Source organism: Mchenga conophoros, linkage group LG4, assembly GCF_057382185.1.
Source record: "Mchenga conophoros isolate Kocher_MC1m ecotype Shallow Benthic linkage group LG4, M_conophoros_male_GT1.1, whole genome shotgun sequence".
Lineage (NCBI taxonomy): Eukaryota > Metazoa > Chordata > Actinopteri > Cichliformes > Cichlidae > Mchenga > Mchenga conophoros.
This window is the reverse complement of record NC_140529.1, coordinates 13,615,564-13,641,119: the sequence shown is the minus strand read 5'-3', so window position 1 is coordinate 13,641,119 and position 25,556 is coordinate 13,615,564. Positions and strand designations below refer to the sequence as shown.

At 42.6% G+C, this 25,556-nt stretch overlaps 1 protein-coding gene across 4 annotated transcripts in view; it reads left to right on the top strand.

Moving 5' to 3' along the window:
- The window catches only part of grin2ba (glutamate receptor, ionotropic, N-methyl D-aspartate 2B, genome duplicate a), a 141,668-nt gene that overhangs the window by 14,322 nt on the left and 101,790 nt on the right, over positions 1-25,556 (top strand). For all 4 annotated transcript variants that reach the window (XM_085270467.1, XM_085270468.1, XM_085270464.1 and 1 more), the window contains one exon: positions 24,138-24,776. In XM_085270467.1, the coding sequence (XP_085126593.1) occupies positions 24,138-24,776 (639 nt within the window). The remainder of the gene's footprint in view (positions 1-24,137; positions 24,777-25,556) is intronic.

The window sequence follows — 25,556 nt, the reverse complement described above, 5'->3', positions numbered from 1 at the left end:
CTCGCTTCTGCAAGTTGAACCCGAATGCACGGCGCTGTCTCGCAGCCCCGCTGCTGTTGAAATGTCATTGGTAATGCTCACCGCGCTTCAGTGGGCTCACTAAAGCAAAGCAAACTCCACAGCATTTTCTACTCTGCCTCTCGCCTCCGAGGCTCTCAGCCTCAGCCACAAAGCCACCTGCAGCTTTTTTCGCCCTGACTGTGTTTGCCAGAAGGTAATATTAAAAGTTATTGATTGGGTTGTGTTTAAAGAAAAATACCCAGTAGGAGTTTAGCAGAAAAAGACCCGATAGGGAGCTAATGCCTCCCTCAGGGACATCATCCACATACTGTCAAAACCCATGATGTGTGGCAACCAGGATGCAGAGCAAGGGAGGGGGAAGTGTGGAGAGGGGCAATCTGTGTCATATAGAACAACCAGATGCTGTAGTGCTTCCAACCAGGCGCACAGACAAAAGGAAGCGTGTGAGAGAGGCGATTGCGATGTGCGCTATTTTACAGAATACAAAGATAATAGTTTTGTCAAAGTCTGGCTGATTAAACTGAATGGACCTGAAGACGGTGCAGCTCTCATGCAGCCATTTAACTCCTTCTGTGTGTTTAGTCGATTGTTCCTGTTTGCATCTCACATCGATTTGTGAAAGCCGGGACCAGAGTTTCAGAGCTACTGATAACGATGTAAGTGTCCATGTAGGATTGTTGAGTTGTAAAAAACGTGGCCAGTATTTCTTTGCACAAGAGAGCCGATTGATTAATTGCCGATCATGCCACAGAGAAGGCAGTGCAAAAAAAAATACAAGTTGATCTATAGAAATTTTTCAGTTGCACTCTCATTTGATCTAAATATCCATTTAAACATGTTGCATGTTCAATATTGCTAAAAGGCACTGTCACACAGCTTGGTGTTTAATTGGATTGAACTGTTTGTCATCTAATCACTGCATTTGGAGGTTGTTAGGCTTTTTTAATTTGTAGCAATAAATAAAACACAAATACAGCACAAAATTATTTTGTTTCCAGGTTTGTGACAAAAGGTCTATAGTTAAAGTGTTTGCAAACCGTAACAAACTGTTGGATTTGGCTGATTGAGAGCTGTTACTTGAAACGATACAGACTTCTTTCAAGAAGGAAATCCAACATAAAGTTTGGCTGTTCTCAGCTGGGTCTTAAACAAGTAGAAACAAAGGGGGTTAAAAGGAAAGTTGTAAAGGGTAGTTGGAAGATGTCAGAGCACCAGTGTAAATGAACTGTCGAAAATGCACAAAAAACAAATGTGCAGCACAGGAGCCAGTTTTTGTGACAGAACTGCAAGAAATGGACTTAATGAAGAGAGATTTACATAAAGACAAGCCAAACAAAAACCAGCACTCACACCTACACAAGAGAACACAGTGGGATAAAGAGACGCGTTACTGCGCTGTGGATGACTGGATAAAAGTGATGTTTAGTAATAAATCACAGGTCTGAGCTGGCACTGGAGTTATGGTCCAATGCTGGGGTTGAATGTCAGGGAAAGGACCAGGAGAGATTTCAGTCATTATCTCACCAGTAAATGCAAAGGTGTACAAACAAATTTTGGACATTTTGACCCCCTGAATTATTTTATCTATGGAGACCAATACTGTTTTTTAGTATTTGTGATTTGAAGTTGGGGCCTTTAAAGGTAACGTGTGTAAAATCTCAAAACTAGATATCAGTTTTTTGCAAACTGCAGTCATATGAATTCTGTTTCCTTATCTCTCTCAATTCAAATGTGCAATTGTAGCTACGGTAAGGCAAACAAATCGGACTGCCTTCCATCTGTAGTGAGTAAATGGTAAAGTGTAGCCTGTCAGTCTGCTGTTTACCTCAGCTGTAATATGTTTGTGTCTATTTACTCTGGATAGGGATAGAGAACTTTGTGAAAGGAGTCCGATAAAAGTTGATAAATCAGTGACGCTCACATCTGTCAGATGACAGAAGCTGAGGTGAGTTGTTGAGAAAATCCTGAAGTTTTCTGTCGGTAAGCGCTGCTGTTTTTGCTGCTGTTAGCCTCTGTTAGCTGCTCTTAGCCAGTGTTCTTTAAAGTGGATCTAATATTGTTGGAGTGAATAAACTACGTGCCATAACCTCAAAGCGTGGTTACCTCTGGGTTTAAAATAAGAGTGTGAAACCATTAAAGATGATCAGAGAGGCTGACTGCTGTTATAAATTCTCTGTAGCTGTGCTATATACACAAGAGCATGGCCATCAAATCAAATCAAAGTTTATTTCTGTAGCACATTTTAAAAGACTAGTGTACATCAAAGTGCTTCACAATAATACTGCAAAGCGGGCAGAACAAGAAACAAATAGTACAATTGCAATTAAAAATTACAATTACATGGTGTAGTGCAGGCCGAGTGAAAGTCAAACTAATTTGCTTCAAAAGCTAAGTTTTTGAGCTAAGTTTAAGTACGATTTGAATGATTGAATAGATTCCAAGAAATTATTCCAGAGTCTATAAGTGGCAATAGCAAAGGAACGGTCACCTCTGGCTTTTAAACGAGATCTCGGTTGCATTAGGAGCAGTTGCCTGGAGGATCTTAGTGCTCTTTTTGGGTTATATAGGTCAAGGAGATCAGTTAAGTAGCTAAGGGCCAAGTTATTTAAAATTTTAGAAGTGAGCAAAAGGATTTTAAAATCAATGCGATATTTGACGGGAAGCCAGTGTAAGTTAGCAAGGACAGGGGTGATGTGATCATGCCTTCTAGTGCTGGTTAGGAGGCGTGCTGCAGCATTTTGGACTAATTGCAAGCGCTGAAGGAGGGAGAGTTGGAGGCCCAGGTAAAGAGAATTGCAATAGTCCAATCTAAGTGATGAAGACATGAATAGGGCCATGTGGGGCTTTAGATGTTATTAATAAAATGAATTCTGAATTTCACCCGAAGCCAGTGATGGGAAGCAAGAATAGAGATGATGTCTGATAGCCGACTAGTTTTTGTTAGCAGGCTAGCTGCTCCGGGCTCATTAAAGGATGGATGTATGAACGGATGGACGTCCATGCTGAAGATCTGTAGGTGGTGAGTTAGCACCATTAAGTGTTATGCACAAGAGAGTGACACTTGAGCATAGTGCTAGAAGTCAGTAGACTGTCAAAATTAATTTTAAGGCAAATCCAGATGTTGTTTTAAGGACAGATGTTTTGAAATAAATAAAATCATATTGTGGTTGATCTTGTTCTATTCATGTTCACAGGCAGAATGACAAGTGTGTGTGTGTCTTTTATTTCTAATGTTGTTAGTAATGCATGACAACAGACTGCCAATTAACTTACCATTAGCAGAGATGGGCTGTTGTTGGGTGATGGGACATTAAGGGAAAGATGAGGGGGCACAGAAAGATCGAAATGACAGCGACTGGTAGAGATGGGTGATGGGGAGGGGACAGGAATATGTTTAGAGGTGTAAGTGGAGGGTGTAAGTGCGTTTGCATGTGTGCGCAGTGTTGATGGGACAGGGTGTAAATAACAGCAGCATTAGAGGTGGATTGGGTGTGAAATTAAACCTCGGCCCAAAAATGTGCCACTTCGAAAGATGAGACAATTAGAACACGCTAGCACAGCCAGACCTTGATGGTACCTCCATTAAAATGTGTACGTGTGAAAGAATACCTGTGAGTAGGTTTAAGTTCTTCTACCTAAGATTTTAAAACATGTTCTCTTTCATTACAGATCTATTAAAAACCATAAAAAAAATAGTAGCTGACCAGCAGAAACTTATGTTCCAGATGTATTACATACACATATATATTTAATAGTACTATAAAAATCAGTAGAGGGCAGAGACTCTTTAAAGTGTCTCAGGCCAGGAGATCCATAGAATACATATTAATACTCAAACGACGAACTCAATGCAACATTCAGGCTTCTTTTTTCTTATAGGGCTCTCATACAATGTAACCATGTTTGGGTCTGATATCGGTTACAGATATAGAGGTGGCTTGATGACTGACAGGTTCCCTCCCACATGGGCAAGCACTCTATGTAATTCTACATATTAATGATATGTTTGCTATACCACAAGAAAGTAGCACTTTCTTGCTGCTAAGTGGTGAGTTTGAGTGTGACAGAAGTCTGCTGGAGCTCTAATATCTGTCACGACAGAATTGCTGTCTGACATTATCTGTAACTGCTGCTCAAGTGTCTGACATCTATTATGAAGAAAGGAAACCCTCGGGGTGACCTAAAATAGTTCAGAAACAATCGAGATTTACAGTTCTGCGCATGTGTGCAGAGAGAAGTGAAACGTCTGAAAGGGCAGTCAGTCATTTTGATGGGATTTTATATAGAAAAAAAGATTATTGTTTTCATTATATAGATTAGTGTGTAGCTGTGTATTCCAACAAATTAATGGGTTCTCGTAATCTTAAAATATTTCCGATAAAAACACATGCGAGTGGTCACCATTTTGTGGAGGAAAGGGACAACGCCACTGGTGTTTTAATAAAACATCATCCTTTTCCTCCTCACTTCAAGCCTCATCTCCAAGAGATCATGCATAAACATGCGTATTTATTATTGCATATATTATTGCAATGACTGTCAATAGAGATGTGGCCCTGTCTCTGGACAGCTGACAGCTATCTGACTAAATTAGAACAAGCTAGTTACGAGCAAATCCTATACCAGCTAATGTTAGGTTTGTCTCCTAAAAATCATACTTTCCCTCTGATAAACAGCTTGAGTTTCTTTTCCAAATATTTATTTATAAGTGACTTATGTATGTATGTATGTATATATATGTATATATTGTACTATTCTTAGTTAGCGTATTGTCTGTCTTGTCTTAATGTTGGTTTAAAATGGAGCACTGTAACAAAAAATAATTTCCCCCAGGGATCAATAAAGTATTCTGATTCTGATTCTGATTCTGATGAGTACATTAACACGCGTGAGAGTTTATTTGCTAAGTGTCCAACAATCAACTTTTTTACATCAGCTTCAAACACAGTGTCAATCATGCTAGCTAGCAGCAGCTAAGAGAAGTTAACAGTGGCTAAGTGATGCTAACACCGGCAAAAACAATAGTCTTAGTGACATAAAAGTTCAGGATGGCCTCAACAACTCACTACAGTATTGCTATCATTGGTTGGAAGTGAACTTTTTTGACTCTTTGTGTGTCGGAGTCCTTTCAGAAAGTTTTACAGCCTCTTAAAGAAGTAAATGCTTCTCACCCGCCATTGACTGCTGAGGTAAACAGTGGATTGACAGCCTTCCACAAATAGGGAAAAATTCTTGGGGGGATCCAGTCCAAACAGTAGAAACACATTGCCCAGCTGCAGCTGTTATGGGTTTAAGTCTAAATGTAATGTTTTTGAGCTCTCTTGGGTGACTAAAACATGTTTCCTACAACAGCCACGATAGCTAGGATTGCCAGGGGTGAGAAAGCAGAACTCGGCTGGCTGCAAACTACAACTTAACTGACATCTAGCGGCTAAATTTTTAAGCGCTCTAACTTTAAGAAGTGACTTTTTGCCGAGCCCTCACGATTCACAATGTTTTTCTTTCACTTAAAAGCGTGCGTCATGTATTAACTCGTATAATGACAAGAGTGAGATGCTTTTATAATTGCTAGTTATAATCAAACAAATAACAGGTCTGTATTTTAACAGAATTGGCATCTACTTGTCTTTTTCTTTCTTTCTTGTATTTTTTTTTTTGCTGAAAAAGGTCAGTTGTGTAATTTAAGAGGGAGTAGGCCTGTGTGCACGCTCGAACAGTCTCATTTGAGTGGCAGCATTTTTATGTTCATTACTTAACAGAGAGCCTGCATATAAATGGATTATTTCAAAGTATGCATATGCATCGTTTAAAGTGATGCAGCCATCTTGGGTGTGCTTGCGTTTACCTGTGTGAGTTGGGTCAATGCTCATGATAGTGCTTTTTTTTGTATGTGTGTGTGTGTGTGTGTGTGCGTGTGTGTGTGTGTGCACTTTCACTGTGGTGTTTGGATGTGAGCCAGAACTTTAAAACAGTCAATCAGCAAGAGTGACAAAAGAACAGAGAGGCACAGAAGGAAGCAACAACACATGCATACGGTGAAGCCCTAGAACATTTAGGCACTGGGACAGAAACAAATATAAAATGCAGGAATAACTAATGTAGAGACACACTGTGCTTTTCTGTTTTCACTTCACTGCAGAATGAGCTCTTACTTTCCACTTATCTCACTCATGTAATCGCTTTCTTTCCCCTTTTCTGTCACTCACTGTTCTATCTCACTTCAGAACTCCTCTGCTCTCTCCGCATCATTTTTCTCATCTAATGCTCCATCTCTCTCTCTCTCTCTCTTTTCTGTCATGCTGTCTCTGCATTTATCTCTCCTTTCTCTCTCTCTCTTTTTTTTTTTTTTTAATTAAAATCTGTCTGTATCGAGGGATTCTGTTATGTGGTGATTTAAATGGAGGGCCTGACATAAACGTAACATTACTGTCAGACCAAAGCAAATTCCATCAGCCCTGCTTAAATTTGCAGTGCTGGCTGTTTTCCAAAAGGCTTTTTTGTTCTGCAGCCAATATCTATACCATCTCCTATCTATCTTCTGATACTCATTTATGCTATTCTTTTTTTTTCTTAAAGTTTTCTGTGTCAGGTCAAAGGCATGAATCATGAAGGGTAACTGTTAACGTACGAGCTGGACTCGGACTGACGCTGCAGTCTTTAAGTCCGATGCTGATGCTAATATTTGAAAGCAGGAACGTTATGGTGAAATGAAAGGTTTAACTGTGATAGAAGCATGCGAGTGTTTCTGCTTTGGCTGTTTTTTGTACATAAAATGAGAACCTTTTAGTCCCCTTTCTGCCCCAAACAATGCACGTAGTTCATTATGTTTCTGATGTTCACTTAAAGTTCAGAAGCCTAAAAGCGCACAGTGCTTTTTCATTGGTATATGAAGTGGTTTTCTGGCTAATCAGGGTTTTTCCATCTCTTGTATTCTCTTCTCCTGAACCCACTCCTAAATGTTAGTAAAAATAAGCTCCATTTGATTAGCTGTTTAGTTTCCAAACTTTTTGTAGCTAGAGATCACTTATAGTAAAGTAAGTTTTCTAAGTTTCCCCCCTCATAATCCTGACAGAGTTGATCAAGCATAGGCTTTTTACCATTTGCACTCTAAAGGGGGTTAGACACACAGGAAGAGATTAACAGCGAAGTGACAACAAGAGATGAGGGATTGCCAGTGAAATTCTTTGACTTACAGCAATCACTGCTACATAGGCATTAGTGATGTGAAGTCGGTGGATACCTTTAGTCTACCTCTCTTATGCCCTAAGACTGCTGGGATAGGCTGTACATCCTCTGCAACGCTGAACTGGGTAAGTGGAAGATGGATGGATTGATGAATTTATCCATGCAGTGGATTCCTGGGATGTCCGCTGGTCCAAAATGTTGGGAAATGAGTGAATCCCTTGAACATGGTTATAGAACCATTATATTTTTCATTTGTTGCAAATTACAACCTTTTCCACAACCAAATACTTCGGATGTGGTACAATCATATCAGAGTTTCTGTTGTCCCAAAGATAATGGGGGCGGTGGCGAGGGACTCAGGAGTTCTTGTTTTGTTTATCTGCACCAACATATTCCAGCACAATTTTATAATTTATAATAGTAAATAATTCAATTATATACTTAAATTATAAATTATTTTGCAGAACCCTTGGCTATGGATTACAGACACCTACAGGCCCCAAAACCCCACTCAAGAGATCCAGCCGTCCACAGCGGTTTATTTCCGCAGCCTGTTTCATGGGCGTTGGTTGTATCATGCACCAAATGTGACGTCACCATTCAAGAAGTTTAAACAAGAAGGAAGGGGAAGTTTAAGGAGTTTTTAGGAAAATTCCTGTCAGAAAAGTTGTTGCAGCATCGCCCTATGCGTCTAAACTCTGAGCTCCTAAAGACCGACATGGCCGTGCACTTGTGAAAAGTCTGAGTCAGCATAAACTACATGTAACTGTTTCTTTGACAGTCAAAACAAAAAGGATGTGATGCTGTCATGGAATTGCAAATCTGGCGCTAATATTAGCTGTATCAATATATCGATGAGCCTCGCATGCGCAGAGACAGACCTGTATAGCTTGTCATGCACCTGCACTCTGTCACACTTGTACTGAGTTATGTGCCCACAGTGCCATCCACCTTGCTGTGAGAAATGAGACACTTCACCTCCTCATGAGTGTTAGCACTCCCTCCTCTCCTCTCCTCTTCCCACCCGTCTTCCTCTTGAACTCGCTCTCCCCTGGTGGATGGGAGCCTGTGGTCGGGTCTCCATAAATCAAAATGTTACCACCGGCACTATAAGGCTACTTTTTAATTAAAACTGTGAATCAGTCGGCCCTGATTATGAATTGTACTCTGCTGCCACTGAATAAAATATACAGGGCTCATTTGCTCTCCCCCTCTGACTCCTCTCCGTCTCTTTGTCTCATTCGGTCTGCTTCTCGCTCTCACTTTGCCTCTTGTTGGATGCGACTCAATTTTCCACCAGAAATTGAGAGTGTCCACACAGCAAAAGCCACGGCCACGCGCAGCCACTGAAGACTGTGACAGCATTGTGAAATAGTTGAGGAGCTTACTGGTTGCATAAACATAAAAACTCAATATGGAGGCTCCGGCGCCGCTGGGGTCAACGCTATTATATCACAGTGTAACGGTGGACCCAAGAAATACCAGCCGGAGCGACTTTGACAATGCAGAACTTTTTATTAAACTCGGGGTTGTACGTGGACACATATACTCCCGCGCTCTCTTTCTCTGCTGTCACCTCCGTCTCCGTCTGTCACTGCCAACATATAAAGAGACACAATCACTGTCAGATCCCAGCACACCTGTTCACCCCGCCCCTGCGCCGCCCCGGGAGCTCACTGCGTCACCCTTCCTCTGCAGCTGGCCAAGGACCACACCCACGCCACACACAGAAACAGCCAGGAGGACTACTAGGCCAGTGGGCCTTGTTTATTGTATGATGCCACTCTTTTAGCTGTGCCGCATCAAGTGAGGTTAGTAGCTGTTGAGTTGGATGCTTCCATTAAAGAGAAGCGAGAGCATTCAGCCCAGGTCACGCAATTCAAATCAGCTCTGCAGGGAAAGTAGCTCCTGGTTTTTAGCTGGAAGATGTACAAAGAATAGCGGCAAAGACTGGGGACAATGGCCGTGCTTTACTGTCAGAAACAGAGCAAACCCAACTCTATGAATACATTTATATGCAGAAGAGTGAGTCTTAAAAGCTTCTCTTTGGAGTACCATCAGGTTGAAGCTGAACAGTATCTCTCATTCAAAGGGACTTTATTGCTAATTTATGACCTTTGCGTGTCTTGCAAGTACAACTGACATCGTCTTAGGGAGATATGGGCATGAGCCAGGCCTCGGCGGAGTGGAAATTAGCTCAGTGGAACGCGGCGCAGGGGGGTGCCGCTGTGGCGCTGCCACCTCTGCTACCCTTAACTTTATATCAGCAGGCGAGTGCAGGGAGGAAGGACTAACTGGAATTCCATCTTACAGCTTTGCACAAACAAACTCATGAATGATAATGGGTTGCTAATTGAAGGTACTGGAGCGATTGACTACGCCACTGCAAATGGAGTCCTCCTGGTAGCCATGGCGACAGGCGAAGAGAGGCTCAGGAGGTCTCCTGACCTGAGCTAGAGTCAGATCATCTCTTACACCCGCTCCCCGTAGTCTACCCACCATGTGGATATATTTGCATCAATGAATATTCATAAGTAAGCTGTTGGTGCATCAGAGAGCTTTTTGAAAAGTTGGTTCAAGTGTTGGGTTTGTATCATACGACGGCATTTCAGATGCAAATGTTCTGACGATTTTTTTTGTTTTTTACCCTCTGTGTAATTGCAAGCAGTTAAGGTGTTAAACAAACAGAACAATTACACTTTACTTGTTGTATCCCTATTAAAAAAGATAAAACACCTTCTAATTACAGTAATTAGGAAACAGATTGTTGCCGCCTGTTTTTTATGCCTGTATCAAAGATCTCTAATGATGTGCACTGGATTTCACCGCTGATGAGCAATTTAAGGAGAGCAGAAGGTTTGCACAGTAGGAACTGTGATGACTGTCTGACCTGCAGAGGTGTCCTTGAGCAAGATGCCGAATCTCTGCTAGCTGGAAGGCTTTTTTGTGAGTGAAGATGGGACGGGAGCGAGCGGAGAAGAATTTCTCTACTAGTAACAGGTTCTTTTAAAAGCTGATTTTACACACTGGATAGCTTTGCATCACCTGAAAGGAGTTTCACCAAGGCAGTTTCACACCGATCAGCTACATTAAAACTGATGAAGGAATAAGATCAATAATCTATTTGTCTTAAATGGCACTCCCCAATGGCAGCAACCTCCTAGCAGGATAGTACACCCTACCACACTGCTAAACCTTTCAGGAACATCTCCAGAGAGCTCAAGATGTTGAGCTACATGTATATGCATGTCTCGGTGAATCAGAGCTGCTTCGGCGGCACAGGGCAGATAAATGCAATATTAGGCAGGTGGTTGTAATGTTGTGGCTGATCGCTGCATCAGTAGACATCTTGTCATACTCTTCTTTGGATTAGAAAAGCTGTCTTAGCTTTGCAGAGAGCAGTTTCACTGTGGTGCCACCCACTATGCTTAGGTGTTCACCTGTGGCAGTGTGTTTGTTCCTGTCTGCTTCCATTCCTGCTGGATGTCTGCCGATGAGCTGGCCGGTCTGACCGACTCTACGTCTTTGTGCATCTCAGCGGCTGCTGCCTGTCGAACTGGCAAAGCTGCCTGTCTCTGCGTGTCTGTAATGTTTTTGCTGCTGTCTCTTGGGTGCATGTCTCTCCCGGGCTGAGCTTTGGGTGCGATTAAATCCAGGGGACATCCATTGGAGAGGCGCTCTTAGATGTCATTATCCCTGTGGGGAGTCTCATCATCATCCTGCAGCAGAGAGAGAGAGGCGCTCGGCACAAGCAGCCTGGGAAGGCTGCAAGAGAGACAGCCATGACAGCCTTAGGCCTGCAAGTAAATTGTGATGATCATGCGAAAAAACATCACCCCCACCTAAAAAAAAATGCCGGAGATGAGATCTGTATGTATGTGCATTTGTGCATTTGGAGCTCTTGCTGGAAAAACAGCAGAAAGCTGTCACAGTCTGGCGAGGGCAGACTGTAGGTGTTGGCAAAAAGGACCCAAACGCAACTCCATAAACTGAACGTGGCGTAGATTTAACAGAAAATAAGCCGTTTATTGAGGCCAACAAAAAAGGAGTACAAACAGCAGGACACAGGTGAACACTAAACCATAACCTAAACTGGGTGAACTAAAGCTAAACACGAAAAACCTTAAACGTGGTGAACTGACATAGAATGCTGAAGTGAGGGTATGGATAAGCAGACGACCTGACAAATGACATGCAAAAACAGAGGACTTAAATACACACATGAGGTGATCAGGGGAAGTGGAGACACATGAGGAAACAGCTGACTAACATGAACCTAATGACAGGAGCAGTGAAGCTAAATACAAAGAACCAAGAACACATGACTCCTTCCAAAATAAAACAGGAAGCATAATGAAACGCAGACATGACAACCAGAACTTGACAACGTAAGACACAGACATGAAACACATGAAGAGCAGGGGAGACTTAACATGGGTTGGAAACATGAGGGGGAATTAATAAGAACTAAAATCACCTAGACATGGTAACAAATGAACTTAGAAAACCTGAAGGGCTTAACATAAACTATAAACATCAAAATGAACTCAAACTCAAAACACTGGGTCATAAGACCCAGGACCGTGACAAAAGCCCCGAGACAGAGAAAACCTAATCCTCGTGGAGCTTCTAATCATAGCAACTCCTGCACAAGAACACCTGGAATTAATTGAAATGTGTAAAATTAGCAGCATGAATTGATAGCCGAAAATGAAAGTCATCAGTCAATATTCAGCCTGAGGGGAGAGCAGGGAAATATAGCTCTCCTAGAGTGTGTTAGCCTAGGTGGTATGAATTAGACAGGTCTATAAAGGATTATACGTGGATGATTTTTTTTACATAACCTCTTTGCTATTCTTTGTTTTTTTGTGAGGTCAGCTGACCAATTATCAGGTTTCCTTTTGTAAACAACTAAAATAAAAGTGTGCTAAAGTTCCTCAACGCAACATTTTACCTCTATGCACACTATTTATTGCACTCTACTTTTTGCAGTGTTAGTATTGTGTCTTGTATCGGCAGACTCGTTAGACATAGTACAGTAGTGGATTAGGCTATGTTCTTGCATAAGCATATTTCAGGGCTTGGCTTTTTGTCTATCCAACTGTTCCCATGAGATTTTTATTTCCAGTTGAGAAGGCAGATTCAGAGCGTGCAGACACATTATGTCCCATTAAAAAAAAAAAAGAAAAGAAAAGAAATGGTTCCAGCAAAACATCCACCTGAGGTTATTTATCCCCACAATATAGGGGAGCATGTAGATATCATTCTGTACAATATTGTTATTCCTCACTACACATAAGGACTCTCATAGAAGAAGAAAAAAAAAACTTGCACTCCTACTAATCCAAAAAGGCAGAATCCCAGTGCCAAAAATAACAGCTTGGAATGAGATGGACGGAGGAGGACAGATTATTGGTGGTTCTAATCTGTGAAAAGCTGACAATAAAACACATTTAAAGTGATTACAGTGCTGTTATTGGCACGGGGAGGTCAATGCATCGCGCTCTTCCTATCCTTAGCATTGCGTTTCCACAACAATGCAGTCTGCTGCGTAACTGCACCCATATGAATGCTGCTGTAAAGGTCTTTCACAATGACACATGGGCTGAAGCGCTAATGCTGATGTACGGCGTCAGAGGGGAGAGAAGGCGAATAGATGAAAGGAAGCAGAGGGGAAGTAAGAGACAAGTAAGGAAGGAAGAGGAAAAAGAACAAGTGGAGAAAAGGGATTTTGGAGATGAAGCCACAAATCACGGGGAAGATTAAGCGTCTCTTGTGCGCGGTAGAGGAGGTGTAAATAGAAACATGTCCCAGGGAGAGATCCCGGAGACCAAGCGCTTATCTCCCTGAGTGTTGTCAAAACACATTTGTCAGTCTGACGTATTTAAGTGTCTCAATGTCTATAAGAGACTTGATATGCAAAAATAAACAGCTGATAGTAGTTGGAAGATGTTTAGCTGCAAACATGAAACATGCCTACAATGACACACTCTGCACAAGCATGCATACACACACCACCCGAGACTATAGGCAAAACTGCTTTCACTCCAGTGTGACCCTTGGCTTGATGGGAGATGTGTGGATGAGCAAGCTGATCATGCATTATCCCTGCATCTGACTCCCTCAGCTGAAGTACCAGCACATCATCAAACAGCTGCTGGCGCTTGTACCCGTTCAACAGCTGCCACATTTCACAAAACGATGAGGAAATGCTTCACATTGTGACTGTCTCTGCCCAGTAAATTAGCCAAGGGAGTAGGGGGCCCTGGTGTTGCAATACTCTTTCCCCCACTGGACTGCCTCCTGTGGGAGCTTCCTTGAATGGTTTGTGGACTCACTCTGCAACCCTGTGGCCTGCAAACTGCCAGAAGCAGCTGCTGAGAAAATAGAAAGCACATCTGCACTGTGGTTACTTCGTTATAGGCAATATTTGGTATCAGTTGCATCATTTCTATCCTGAAGTGGCAAAGTTTTGCTCCTGCACTTACAGTCATATGAAAAAATAAGCACATCCTGTGGAAACAGGGTTCTTAGTAATGGTGAAATATTCAATCAAAGTGCACATCTTAAAGCTGCACAAATTTGAAAACAAATGACAGGAATGTTCATCTCTCCGAATTAGCAGCCCAGCTGATCAATGCAAAGTGAAGTCTCCAAGAATCCCCCAAAAGATCTGTGGGTAACTCTTGCAGTTGTTCGTTTTCAAGTTACAGTCAGTCAGAGATTTCACTTGCATTAGGAGAACAAAACACACGTTAGCAAAATAAGGTAAATCTAAAGTTTAGTACAGACTATGCGTTTTAGAATAAAGCACTTTTGGGGTTTAAATCAGTGAAGAACAGTTCTGTTGAGATATTTGAAGGCAGCAATTTCAAGTGGTGGCGCTTGTGTTATCACAACTGTAATTGTATCATTAACTTTTCTATTCAGCCAAACAAGCTTCATAACTAAAAAAATAATAATTTTGGACTACACCTCATGTAAACTATATGCCTGTTTTGGCTATATCATAGTCCCTCTACTGTATATTAGTCCAGAACTAGAATTCTGACTATAGTGCACAATATTTAAGTATTTTCAAGGGTCAATAAAGCCACATTTAATTTGAGAGGGTACCGATCCTGACGGTACAACTTTAATGAGAACTTGGTTTGGATGCAATCCCAGTGGTGGTGGTCTCGTCGACAAAGGTTAGCCTTTGAGTTTGTCAACGATTTTGTTCATAATTGTTTTCCAGCACCCCACCAAGCTGTGCAGGTTGTTGGGTCTGATGGTGTCAGGATCTTGTCTCTGCTTTTTGCAGATGATATGGTTCTGTTGGCTTCAATGAGGAACAACCAGGCTGAAGTGGGGCAGTTTGTAGCTGCTGACATGAGAATTACCACCTAGGAGGTTCTGGCTATCCATGGTTCTCAATCAGTAAAGGGTATAATGCGCACCCCAAGTTAGGAATGAGCTGCTGTCCCAAGTATCTCAGTGTCTTGTTCACTATTGATGAAAGGACAAAGCGGGAGACTGACAGACCAGCCTGCTGTGGTGAAGAGAAAGCTGAATGCGAAAGTGAAGTTGTCAATTTACCGGATGATCTGCTTTCCCACCCTCACCTGTTTCCACGAGCTGTGGGTAATGAGCGAAAGAATGAGGTCGTAGCGAAAATGAGCTTCTTCTGAATGCTGTCTGGGCTCAGCCAAAGAGATGGAGTGAGGACCTCAGTTGTTTGAGAGGGGCTCAGAGTAGGGCCACTATTCTTTTTTACGCCAAACGGTAAATGTTTAGGATGCTTCCTGGACTTGTGTCTCCACAAACCGTCTTTGTCTTCAAACCCGGACAAGCAGCGGTGGATAGATGTATGGATAGTGTGCAACAGTCACCTGATTGACTGATTCAGCAGGGCACCTTTATAAAGCTAGAATGAACAATGCATAAATGAAGAGCATGTGTCTAATATTATCAAGCCAGATAAATAAAGTAAAAAGTTCCTTGTATTTTGGATACAAAGCATAATCCAGTGGAGAACAGAAGCACAGAAGCTCGGAGTGGATTCTAAATTCATAATACTTAATCCACAGACAGGATAATTAACTAGGTGACACGCTTCTGTGCTTTGAAGTTTGGAATTATGATGGATAGTTGTATATATCCAGTGTTAACTTGGGCTTTTAAACAGTTCTTTGGTTCAGTATTTACACGGTTTTCTTCTGCTTTTTGTGACCAGTCACACATAACTTTGGGTGGCTGGAATTTATATCCTCAAACTATTATCAATTCATTAAGGACAGTTAATTCAAGCAGTCTTGTAACTGGAGGAAAAACTGCATGATTTGCTAAAGGGCTAACTTTGCATTGCATTCAGTGCAGTACCTATGATCACTTAACCGGAACAGCTATAGTTCCATTTTAACTCGTCATATTGGATCCATTCTTAAGCAATTTACTGCAAATTTTTAAACTCATAATGCATTTAATAATGCTTTATTAGGATCTTCCTATAGCTTATACTGTAGCCTGTTATTCAATAATATGTTTATATCTATCTATCTATCTATCTATCTATCTATCTATCTATCTATCTATCTATCTATCTATCTATCTATCTGTACATATAGATATAGCTGAAGCACGATTGATATAGGATTTTAAAAACTGATGCAATACAGATATTTGGTAATTTAAAAAAAAACATTTCTTTCAGACGCATGAAAAATAAACACATTTCTGTAACATTTGTTAAGTGTAGTTGTCCTTACTAAGTTAATATGACAATCAATCTTAAAAATAATATTGCTTTATTGTCACAACAAGTGGTGGATTGCTCGTTTAGGCTTTGCCTAACTCTGCTCTGATCAGCTGTATGTTTGTAGTGCTCTAAACACCTGTTGTCAGCAGGAAAGTTGCAGAGAGCCCCCTGGTGGACAAACTATGCAAGCGCAACACCGAAAAGCGGTTTGAAGGGTGTTTCTCTCTTCTCTTCTGTACTTAACAATGACTGATATGTTAAAACTCATCATATCACTCCTGCTCTAATTATAACAACTGTTCTAACTGAACATAAACACACTGCCAACATATCTGTATAAATAAATGAAGGAATAACAACAATTTATTATTAGTAGTTTGCACCAGAGGCTACCTGAACCTCATTACTCTGAAAATGGAGTATTAACCTTGAGCAGGACCTTCTCACCAGTTCTGCAGCAGCTGCAAAGAAAGTCAGACAGAGAGATTCACTTTTAATGTCAAACCACATCTTGTCCAGACAAAAATGGAGTAAAATAACACAGTGCGGCTCTCTAAGTGGGATTTCTGCAGAGGGGATGTCAGTTAGGTTGCCCAGTACTCTACCTGCCTACCTACCTTCACAGCAAAAGCATCGACAACAGCAGAAGCCGTACAGAACTAAACTTACATACACATACACTCCAATTATAAATACAGTATAAAATGCATGCAGAGGCGTAATCATAGACTACTTTCCTCAACAACACCTAATCTCAAACCTGTAAAAATAGAAATAAACTTATAAACTATTTTTAAATAAAGACTTGAAGGTAACAAGGATTTCAGCTTAAGGCCTGAGTAGTCTGCTCCGTTCCTCCCACCCACCACAGTGTCACCAGTTGTGTGTGTGTGATCAACCGCCCCCGTGTCTCGCTGCTGTGTGGTCAAAGAGGTTGTCCAGGTAACGTTTTCTTTCATCACCTGTCAGCAAGGTGCTGCCTGAGGGTTTAGCCTTGGATCACAAAGAACGCGCAATGTGATGCCAAACAACTCAACAGCCTTCGATTACAGCTGTTAAAAATAGTCTTTTCCCCTTGCAGAACATTTGCTTGCTGTAATGAAATCACAAGCTCGGACTGACAAACGAATTACACTCGTTAGTAGCCTCCAGTGTGCAAAAGCGGGCTATTTCTCAAACTCCCGGTGCTTATCCTCAGCGCTGCAGCTCCTGACGTACGAGCCTCTCCTCATGACATTCTTATTTCAATTAAAAGGAGAAATGAGGCCGTCGCAGCGCGCCTGACTTGGCGGTTAAGATAATGTACATGCGCCATAGACATTTGAATGCCATCGTCTGCATGTCTTTCCAAATATCAAAACTGGGCAATAATTGTGAAAAATGACCGAGCGCCTTTGTCCTCCAGTTTTCATGCAAATAACGCCATCGACAAACCTGACACTTACCACATAATGAGAAGAGCGTGATGAGAGAGTGCGAGCACAAGAGAGAGATAAGTGGGAGAACTGAGAGGAAGCATTGTTCAGAGACAAAACTATAAAGCGAGAGAACGAAAGGGTTACACCGAGTTAAAATGGAAGAAAGATAAGGAGGGAATTGGGGAGGAAGGGCACGATGGGTGCTTCAGTGTCCCCTTTTTCTGGAAATAGAGACCATTATGTCAGTAGATTGGTCCTGAATCCTAGTGAACATGTGACTGCAAAGCCTGGCCGGTCTGCTTTGCTGAGGGGGCTGGTGAGTGGCTGCATCAGAACATCATGTTCAGACACAGGCCCAAACACACACACACACACACACACACACACACACACACACACACACACACACACACAGCACCTTCCACCTCCACAGTGGGCTGCACAGACAGTCTGCATGAATATTTATCAGAGCAGGTTTATAATGAGTTCACACATTAGACAAGCATTTCTATCACATGCTCACGTATTGTAGGTTTGGCAGCGATGCTGGCGTCCAGCTGATTTCTCCTCTCATCAGTATGCTGCGCGGTGACCCGCTATGTGGCCCGGTCACATCCCCCGGGGCGGCAGGGGCTCGCCTCCTCAAAACGCTGCCAACAATCGGAAGATGTTCCTAATATTGTCCGGTGCCGGCGGATCAAGTTCAAATCAAAAGGTGTCTCTTCAGTAAAGCTTAGCGGCGAGGAGACATTCTTCCTGCTGGCTTTCATTTGGACAAAAGACATAAATGTCAGTTCTAAAAACGCATTAGGGAGAGAGCAGGCCACTGCGAGTGCTGTTCGCAACCTTTCAAACTAAATTCATCAGCTATACACACAATTATACTACCCGCAAGCACACAAACCGTTTCTTGGCAGCAGTGTTTCTCGTCCTGTGTGGATTTATTGCTGCAAAAGGAGAATATCTTGTGATTGGAACAGATTGCTGTTCAGTCAGATATATTAAATAGAAACTGTCTTTTCTGATTGACATGAAAGACAATTTTCCTGATTGCATATTTTGTGTGTGTTTGGGGTTTTTTTTTCATAGTGGACAGCTTCATGACCTTCCCTGTAACATTTACCCTGTGGACTCTTTGTTAGTTAGAAGCATGTGATTTATAGGTAGCAAAGCCCCCAAAATAACAGCAAAAAGATGAACAGGGAAGCCAATTACGGCACTACAATATCTGCGTCCCTTCCTCTTTCAAATTCCTGCAGCAGTACGAGCCGTATGTCTTTGGCGCAGCGTTTTGAGTTATGGGCTTTATTTTCTGCTTGATTTTTATTTCCTGGGTGATTTGATCTAGTTTTACATTCTCAGGTTTTCTTAGTTTTGCAGTCTTGTTGTTCCTGTATTCAGTTTATCCTTCCTCCCCTGTGCTCCCCGTGTCTTCTTGTTAAGTCACTGTCTCTTTTTTAGGTGTTTTCATACTTTATGTTGATAGTCATTTTGTCCCTTGTGCCTTGTTTTTAGTTTTACTCCCCCCCCCCGACTCATTTTGTGATTCAGTTTAGCTGTCTTGTTTTCCCCAGCTATGTCCAGCTCCCCTCGTTGCCCTTTTTTGTATATATAGTGGTCTTCTCCTTAGTCTTTCTCAGTGTCTGTTTTCATGTCCTGTGTGGTTTCTTGATCAGTGTTCCTGTGCTTATACTTTGTGGTTCCTTTTTGAACTTTATGTTACAGACTGTGCTTCTCCTCTGGGGCTTTGTGTTTTTGCCTTGTGTACTTTCTGTTATGTCCTGCCTGCTTTCTGTGTCTGCGTTTTGGGTCCTCATCATCACACTCTGTGCAGTCTGCATAACCTGCAGACTGCACAGAGTGTTGGCCTACTCTTCCTGGTTTATTGGCCATTTGGGCACACTTAGTAACAGCAGGCTTTTTTGGTTGGGATGCATAACTACTGGAAACAGTGTCCTCCTGCCTAATTGAGTGAGGCCCCAGTCACACATTCCTAGAGACCGGTCAGTGGCGCCCTGGCAACACCAAATCACTTGGGGAAAAATGTGTATTCCCTAACTGGTTGATTTTATTTGATTGTTTTTTTATTTTTTATTTTTAACAGGGACAGTGCACATTAACCCATCATCATCCAAGGATCAAACAGGCTGCCTGGACCTATATTATAATTTCAGGAGCCTTTTGAATTTTCTCTCTATCCCAAAATGTTTGAGGAATGATGGTAATGTGAAGCACACATGGTGAAATCTATTTTTCTGTTTGTGTTCAGGCTAATTCTTTCAGACAGTGGGAGTGTCTTATGCTGCTGTGATACATCCCTGTAAAGCTTGTCTTCCCTTCTTTCCGAAACCATTTGGATTTTGTCTCTAGCACAAACTGTAACAGAGTTACAGTCATCTAAAGAGTGCTTGTAAAATGGGCCTCCTGACATACCAGTGGTAAAAAAGAGTTAATAAATATTGCTGTGCATGTGCCTGAGTTAGCAACAGGCTAACATTCATCCATAGTTCCAAACCAGATCTGAAAAACAGCAGCCTCTTTGTGAGGGCAGCCAGCAAACTCCAGGAACCGATCAGTGATTGAACATTTACCGTAAGAACTGTTATAACTGTTCTCTAGGCCCCTAATGTCTTGTGGCATTACAGCAATGGAGATTGAGGCAATAGTGACTATAAGAAATGTCCTGTCCTTGATCCTGTGCATTTTACCGTAAACATAGATTCATACTCTATAAGAATATGTTGTGCAAATTACACCAGCATTGCAACTCCAGTCATTAGGATAGTGGATGGTTTGCTTTTATATAGTCCCTAAGAGGCAAATTTGCTGGACCTTATTTTAAGCTTTGGCTATTTTAAAATTTCCATAACAGTTTAATTTAGTATCATAAAAGAGGCTGATATATTTCCTGTTAATTAACCCATTAATCGGTTAATGGGCTCCAGCATACTCAGAAGATATTTGGCTCCTCAGCATCTTGACCTGCACACACACAAAATAAAGTATATGTGTGTTTATGCTGCTGTATGATGAACGGCATAAGTGCCCACCATAAATGTATATATAAGATGATGAACATGGTGTAAAGCCCAAACAGGAGCTCCTTAAGTCTGCATTCTTTGTAATGATCAGCCGGTAATGATTGCAAAAAGACCAATTACATAAAAGTCTGTGAGAAAATGATCCTTTAGCTTCCTTGATCTACAACCTCATCTCACTATTTGAAATGGGTTTATGGTCTCTAATGCTAGTTTCACATCTTATTGAATAAAACATGATGTCCATTTTGTAAATTAAGTTCTCATTAGAGCCAAAGAAGGAGGGCACACTTAAACACTTAAAGTTACTCCTGTATAAACGTGTGGTGTCCCTGAAGTTTTGGTCCAACACTCACATATAGGAGATAGGACAGATAGGTATTCATTTGCAAAGAAAGATGAGTGTTTATAGGTGGTTCCCCTCTAAAACTGTTCTTCCCTTTGTGTGTGTGTGTGTGGTTGGGGTCGGAGTGGGGTGGAACCTATATGGCCTTGAGCTGGTGGAGGCTATCCACGATCCATCCGTGTGTAACTGATATGGCAGTGATGTGCACTCGTGTGGCTAATGGAGCAAATGATGGGTGAGATGTGAGGGCCGGGCGACGGCGAATTGGGGTCATTTGGTGGCGGAGCCTCGTCCGTGTAATCTACAGTTTCATTTTGTGTTTCTTTGTGAGCTTGGGCTCGCTGTGGCACTTTTTAATGGCCTCATCTTTCTGAGTGATCGTTGGAGTTACACGGCGCGTTGGCTAATATAATCTGTACCCCAGGGGTGTGTGTGTGTGTGTGTGTGTGTGTGTGGCTGCAGGGTAATATATATGTGATGCGGAGAGAAAGGGAGAGGAACATTATAAAAAAAAGTAATTGTATGTGTGTGTGTGTGTTTGTTCACATGCCGGCTGTATCAAAGGTCTCCATGTTAATGGTAATAAGTTGGTGTGTGAACTACACCCACTTTAAGGACGCGCAGCAGTGCTCTGGACTTCTGCTGCACTTATATGATCAATGCTTATTACAAAATGTGTGAGTGTGCGTATCTCTGTGTCCATCAACTGTGTCTGTGCGCATGAAGGCTTATTTTAATTGTTGCCATGGAAACAGAGTGCTGCCAGAGAAGTCCAGATTCAAAGAGGGCATCTCTCTCTCTCTTGCTCCCTCGTCGGCTTGTCTTTTTCCTCTTGTTTCTCCTCTTCTCCTCCATCCCGCTCTCTAATCTCTCCCCCTCTCTCCTGCTCCTCTTTTTTTTCTCCTTTTTTAAAAAAATCTTTTATGCCTCTCACTGAGGTCCTCCTCAGTTTGCCTCTCTTTTCGTTTCCTTTGCCCGCCCTCCTCCTCTCCTTTTTTCTTTCCTCATGCCTCTTATCAGCCCTCCCTCGATCCATCCCTCCCGCTTCTCGGGTCCTTCCTGGAGAGTAGTGTGCAGTTGACTATTAACACAGGGACCTGTAATTAGCGCTGACGAACCTCCAGCAATTAGTCTCGGCTAAAGAAGTTGTTCTGTCATCTCTGCGCCCGTCCCTTTATCCCTCTTTCAATCTCGTCCTTCCTCTCTGTCATTTCCTGTCTTACTAGCTGTCAGCGTCGCTTTGTTTTAGCGTTTTTTGTTCTTCTTTGTACCTTCCATCTGCCTCGTTAGCAGCAGTCATGTACAAGAGACGCGCACAATACACCGCTCAGAAGCAAGTTTATGAGAAGCTACACCCCCATCGCCCTGGGTATGTCTGCCCACGAAACCAAAGTGAACATCTATTCCCTCCGACTGTTACACCTACACCAGCTATATGCTGATAAGCTCAAGAGGACGCATGCCCTCCCACTCACTCAGATGTAAACACGTAGAGAACACAGACATCTTCTTTTTCATGTCCGGCATCATCGCTCCAGCTGTCTTTTTCACCTCTCCTCGAATCATTTCTGGATCTCGCTGATTTCTCTCTTTTCCTTTCCTTCGGTCGCTCACCTGGCCCCTCTGCATCTTCGTTAATGAAAAGCTCTATAAATAATGCGCAGGGAAGAGGGAATCAGACAGCAGGCAAGAGAGAGAGAGATACGGTCAAGTAGAACGTGGGAGGGAGGTGAAAGGATGGAGGGACGGACAGCAGACGAGTGAAAGTGCTTAAACTAGGCCAATAGGGGTTGAGTGAGGTGGGCGGGTATCATATCAAAGCCTCGCGAGCTGCTCCGAGCACCTTTGCCGTCAATCCCTTAATCAATTCCGGCGTTAGTCGGTTTGTCCTCGTCTCAGGTTGGCGTGTCAGTCATCTCGCTCCAGACAGTTAGTCAGTCAGCTGAAGTTGGCGAGGAGCCGTCTCTCCCTCCATCTGCCCTTTATGGTTTTTGAGTTCGCTCGCTCTGTTCGTCCCTCCTTCCTCTGCTGCACTCTCAGCCGTCTCATCTGGAGGGAGAGTTTATATCATCCTTATACTATAGTGCTGCTTCAGGAGTCCACATGAATAATTGATGCTTGTAAGATTATACTTGAAAACTCTGAACTGTGCTCCATTATGTCGCGTGTGTCTCTGTTAGTGTTGATACTGGAATATTAATCAATATCATCTATTTTTTTTAGCTAGATATTCATTAAAAGACAAATATAACAAAGCTATATCATGACGACAGCAACCAGCGCTGTGGGTGTGTGAGAGGAGGCGCAGCTAAAGCAATGCTTTATGTTTAAGATGAAATATAAAATGACCAACAGTTTGGATCTTCGCTGATATTACGCAGCGTTGTAAAACAAAATTATTACATCCAAGAATATATTTACTGATTTTATTAGTAAAACAATACATGAAAAACACCTCGAATCAAAAACTGTATTTGGCTTATTCGCCTTTTTTCATTTGCACTCCTTTCGCTCCAACTCAGGTTTTTGCTTTGCTCCCATTTACTGCTGCAGCGGTTCCTCTTTTCTCTGCAATCAGCGTTTGTTTACTTCCGCATACACAAAATAGATCCGACTACTCACAGGTGAAGTGAAGGAAGCAATGATTTAGTTCCTTGTCTTGAGCCATCCCTTATTTCTTTGCATGTTGGTTCCAAGTAGCCAGGCTTTGTTATAATTTCTAAAGTGGTCATGCACAGTAGTTCTCCAGACTTTCTGAAAGTGTTTCTTTCAGTCCTTGTACTTAACCATTTTCAGAAGCATTTTGAAAACTGACCTATGAGTCATGAGAACAATCATGAGAAAGCATCTTATTGACAGCAGCTTCGTTTTCAGCATGGCAATGACCACAAACACGCTGCCAATGTACTAAAATCATACCCGGATAGAAAAACACACAGGGGAACACTATCAGTGTTACTGAAGCAGTGTTAGCGTCCCTACTAGTCGGTGAAGTGATGATGGGTGGAGTAAACACTGCATGAACTGAAGGCAGAAATGTAGCTTTTCAAATCGCTGTCAGTCCAATTTCTGATCCAAATATCAGATCTGTGTATCCATACCAGAAATTTGACCTCATCTCTTATCTCTATTTTCCTTTTAAAGTTTGCTTTGTCTTGATATTTCTCTTCCTTCTTTGTCCCATTTCTTTGAACTGACATTAAATTATGCTTTGATTCATATGATGCATCCAGCCCTGATTGGCAGTTCATTTGTTAATCTCTGTTTCTCTTCATCTCCCGCTTCTTTTTTTCTCTTTCCTTCTTCTCTGTCATCTTGTTTTGTCAAATCTCTGCCTACCTCCTTTTCTTCTCTTTCCTATCTCCATCTTCTTCTCCTCCTTGTCTCGGCAGGTATTGCTCTCCCACTCCTACACCATGCCTGTCTGCGGATGCCGCGGCTGCTCCCCACCTTGCGGCTATGCCAGGGCTTGCTCTGGCACCCCCTCGGTTGCTCAGGAGCAAGAACGGGTCCGAACCCTACATCCACCCCCGCCGCCGTTCCACCACCACCGCACCGGTTCGTCTCTCTGCCTGTCCCTCCTTCTCCTGCTCCTCTGCCTTCTCCACCTGCCCCCGGCCTGCCACTCACGGAGAGACAAGCCCGGCGGAGGAGGCGGTGGCAGCCACTATATTCCCATCCCTCAGCCTCCTCCCCACCACATGGCCCTGCCCAACATCTTGCACGTCTTCAGCATCGCTGTCGTTCTGGTGGGCAACTCCAGTGAAGTGGCGCTGGCCGGGGCCCGAGAGAAGGAAGACTTCATTCACATGGCGCCGAATGTTGAAGTTCTGACCATGAATGAGACTGACCCTAAGAGCATTATCAAGAGCATCTGCGACCTCATGACGGAGCACTGGCTACAGGGCGTGGTGTTTGGGGATGACACTGACCAGGAGGCCATCGCCCAGATCCTGGACTTCATTTCAGCCCAGACGCATATCCCCATTCTCGGAGTACGCGGAGGCTCCTCCATGATCATGGCTGCCAAGGTAGGTCACTTCCACACAAGAGGACAGCTTTTGTAAAAAGGAATTAGCACCATTTATGTGTAGGCTGTGTCTTAATATTAAAATACAAAATATCCAATTATGCCAAACCACATGTACACCTCCAATTCTTGTCTTGTTATTGGGTGACTGGCACAGACAACTTATCAAACTGGCACGCTGGAGGAGAAGGTAACGCTGTTTTTGCTTCTCACAAGGCCAGTCCTCACTCTAACCTTAAATCTCAGCTGCGTTTCATTTCCGATTGGCTGCTGTCAATCACGCTGTTCCCACTGCTTTCCCCCCGTGAAATCTTGTCACGGATTGATTACGTTTTCCAATCAACAAAATATGGATTTAAAGTCTCCAGACGTAGCCTAGGTGATGGAAAGCAACCCTGGCCTTAAACGTCTGCTATCAAATAGGTGAGTTTGTATTTGGCAGTAAGAGTAAAAAAACTGTGGTTCTGCACTATTCATGTGTGCAAGTATGACTTAAAAATGACACAAAGCACTTTCGTGTAATTTTATGTTATAATGAAGCCTCAATAAAACAGAGAAAGCATAGCTTGACTGTAACAGAGGGCTTCTTGACTCTTCCTCCACCACCTTCCTGTTCCTGTTTGCAGACATGCAGACAGACAGACAGACAGACAGCAATGCTAAGCTGGGGTGTCTCACTTGAAAGACAAAGTGCCAACAGAGCTGATGCCAGTGACAGGATCAGCTGGAGATTGCACCAGAATAGAGAGCTAGATCTCTGCCTATTTACTACGCCCTGCCT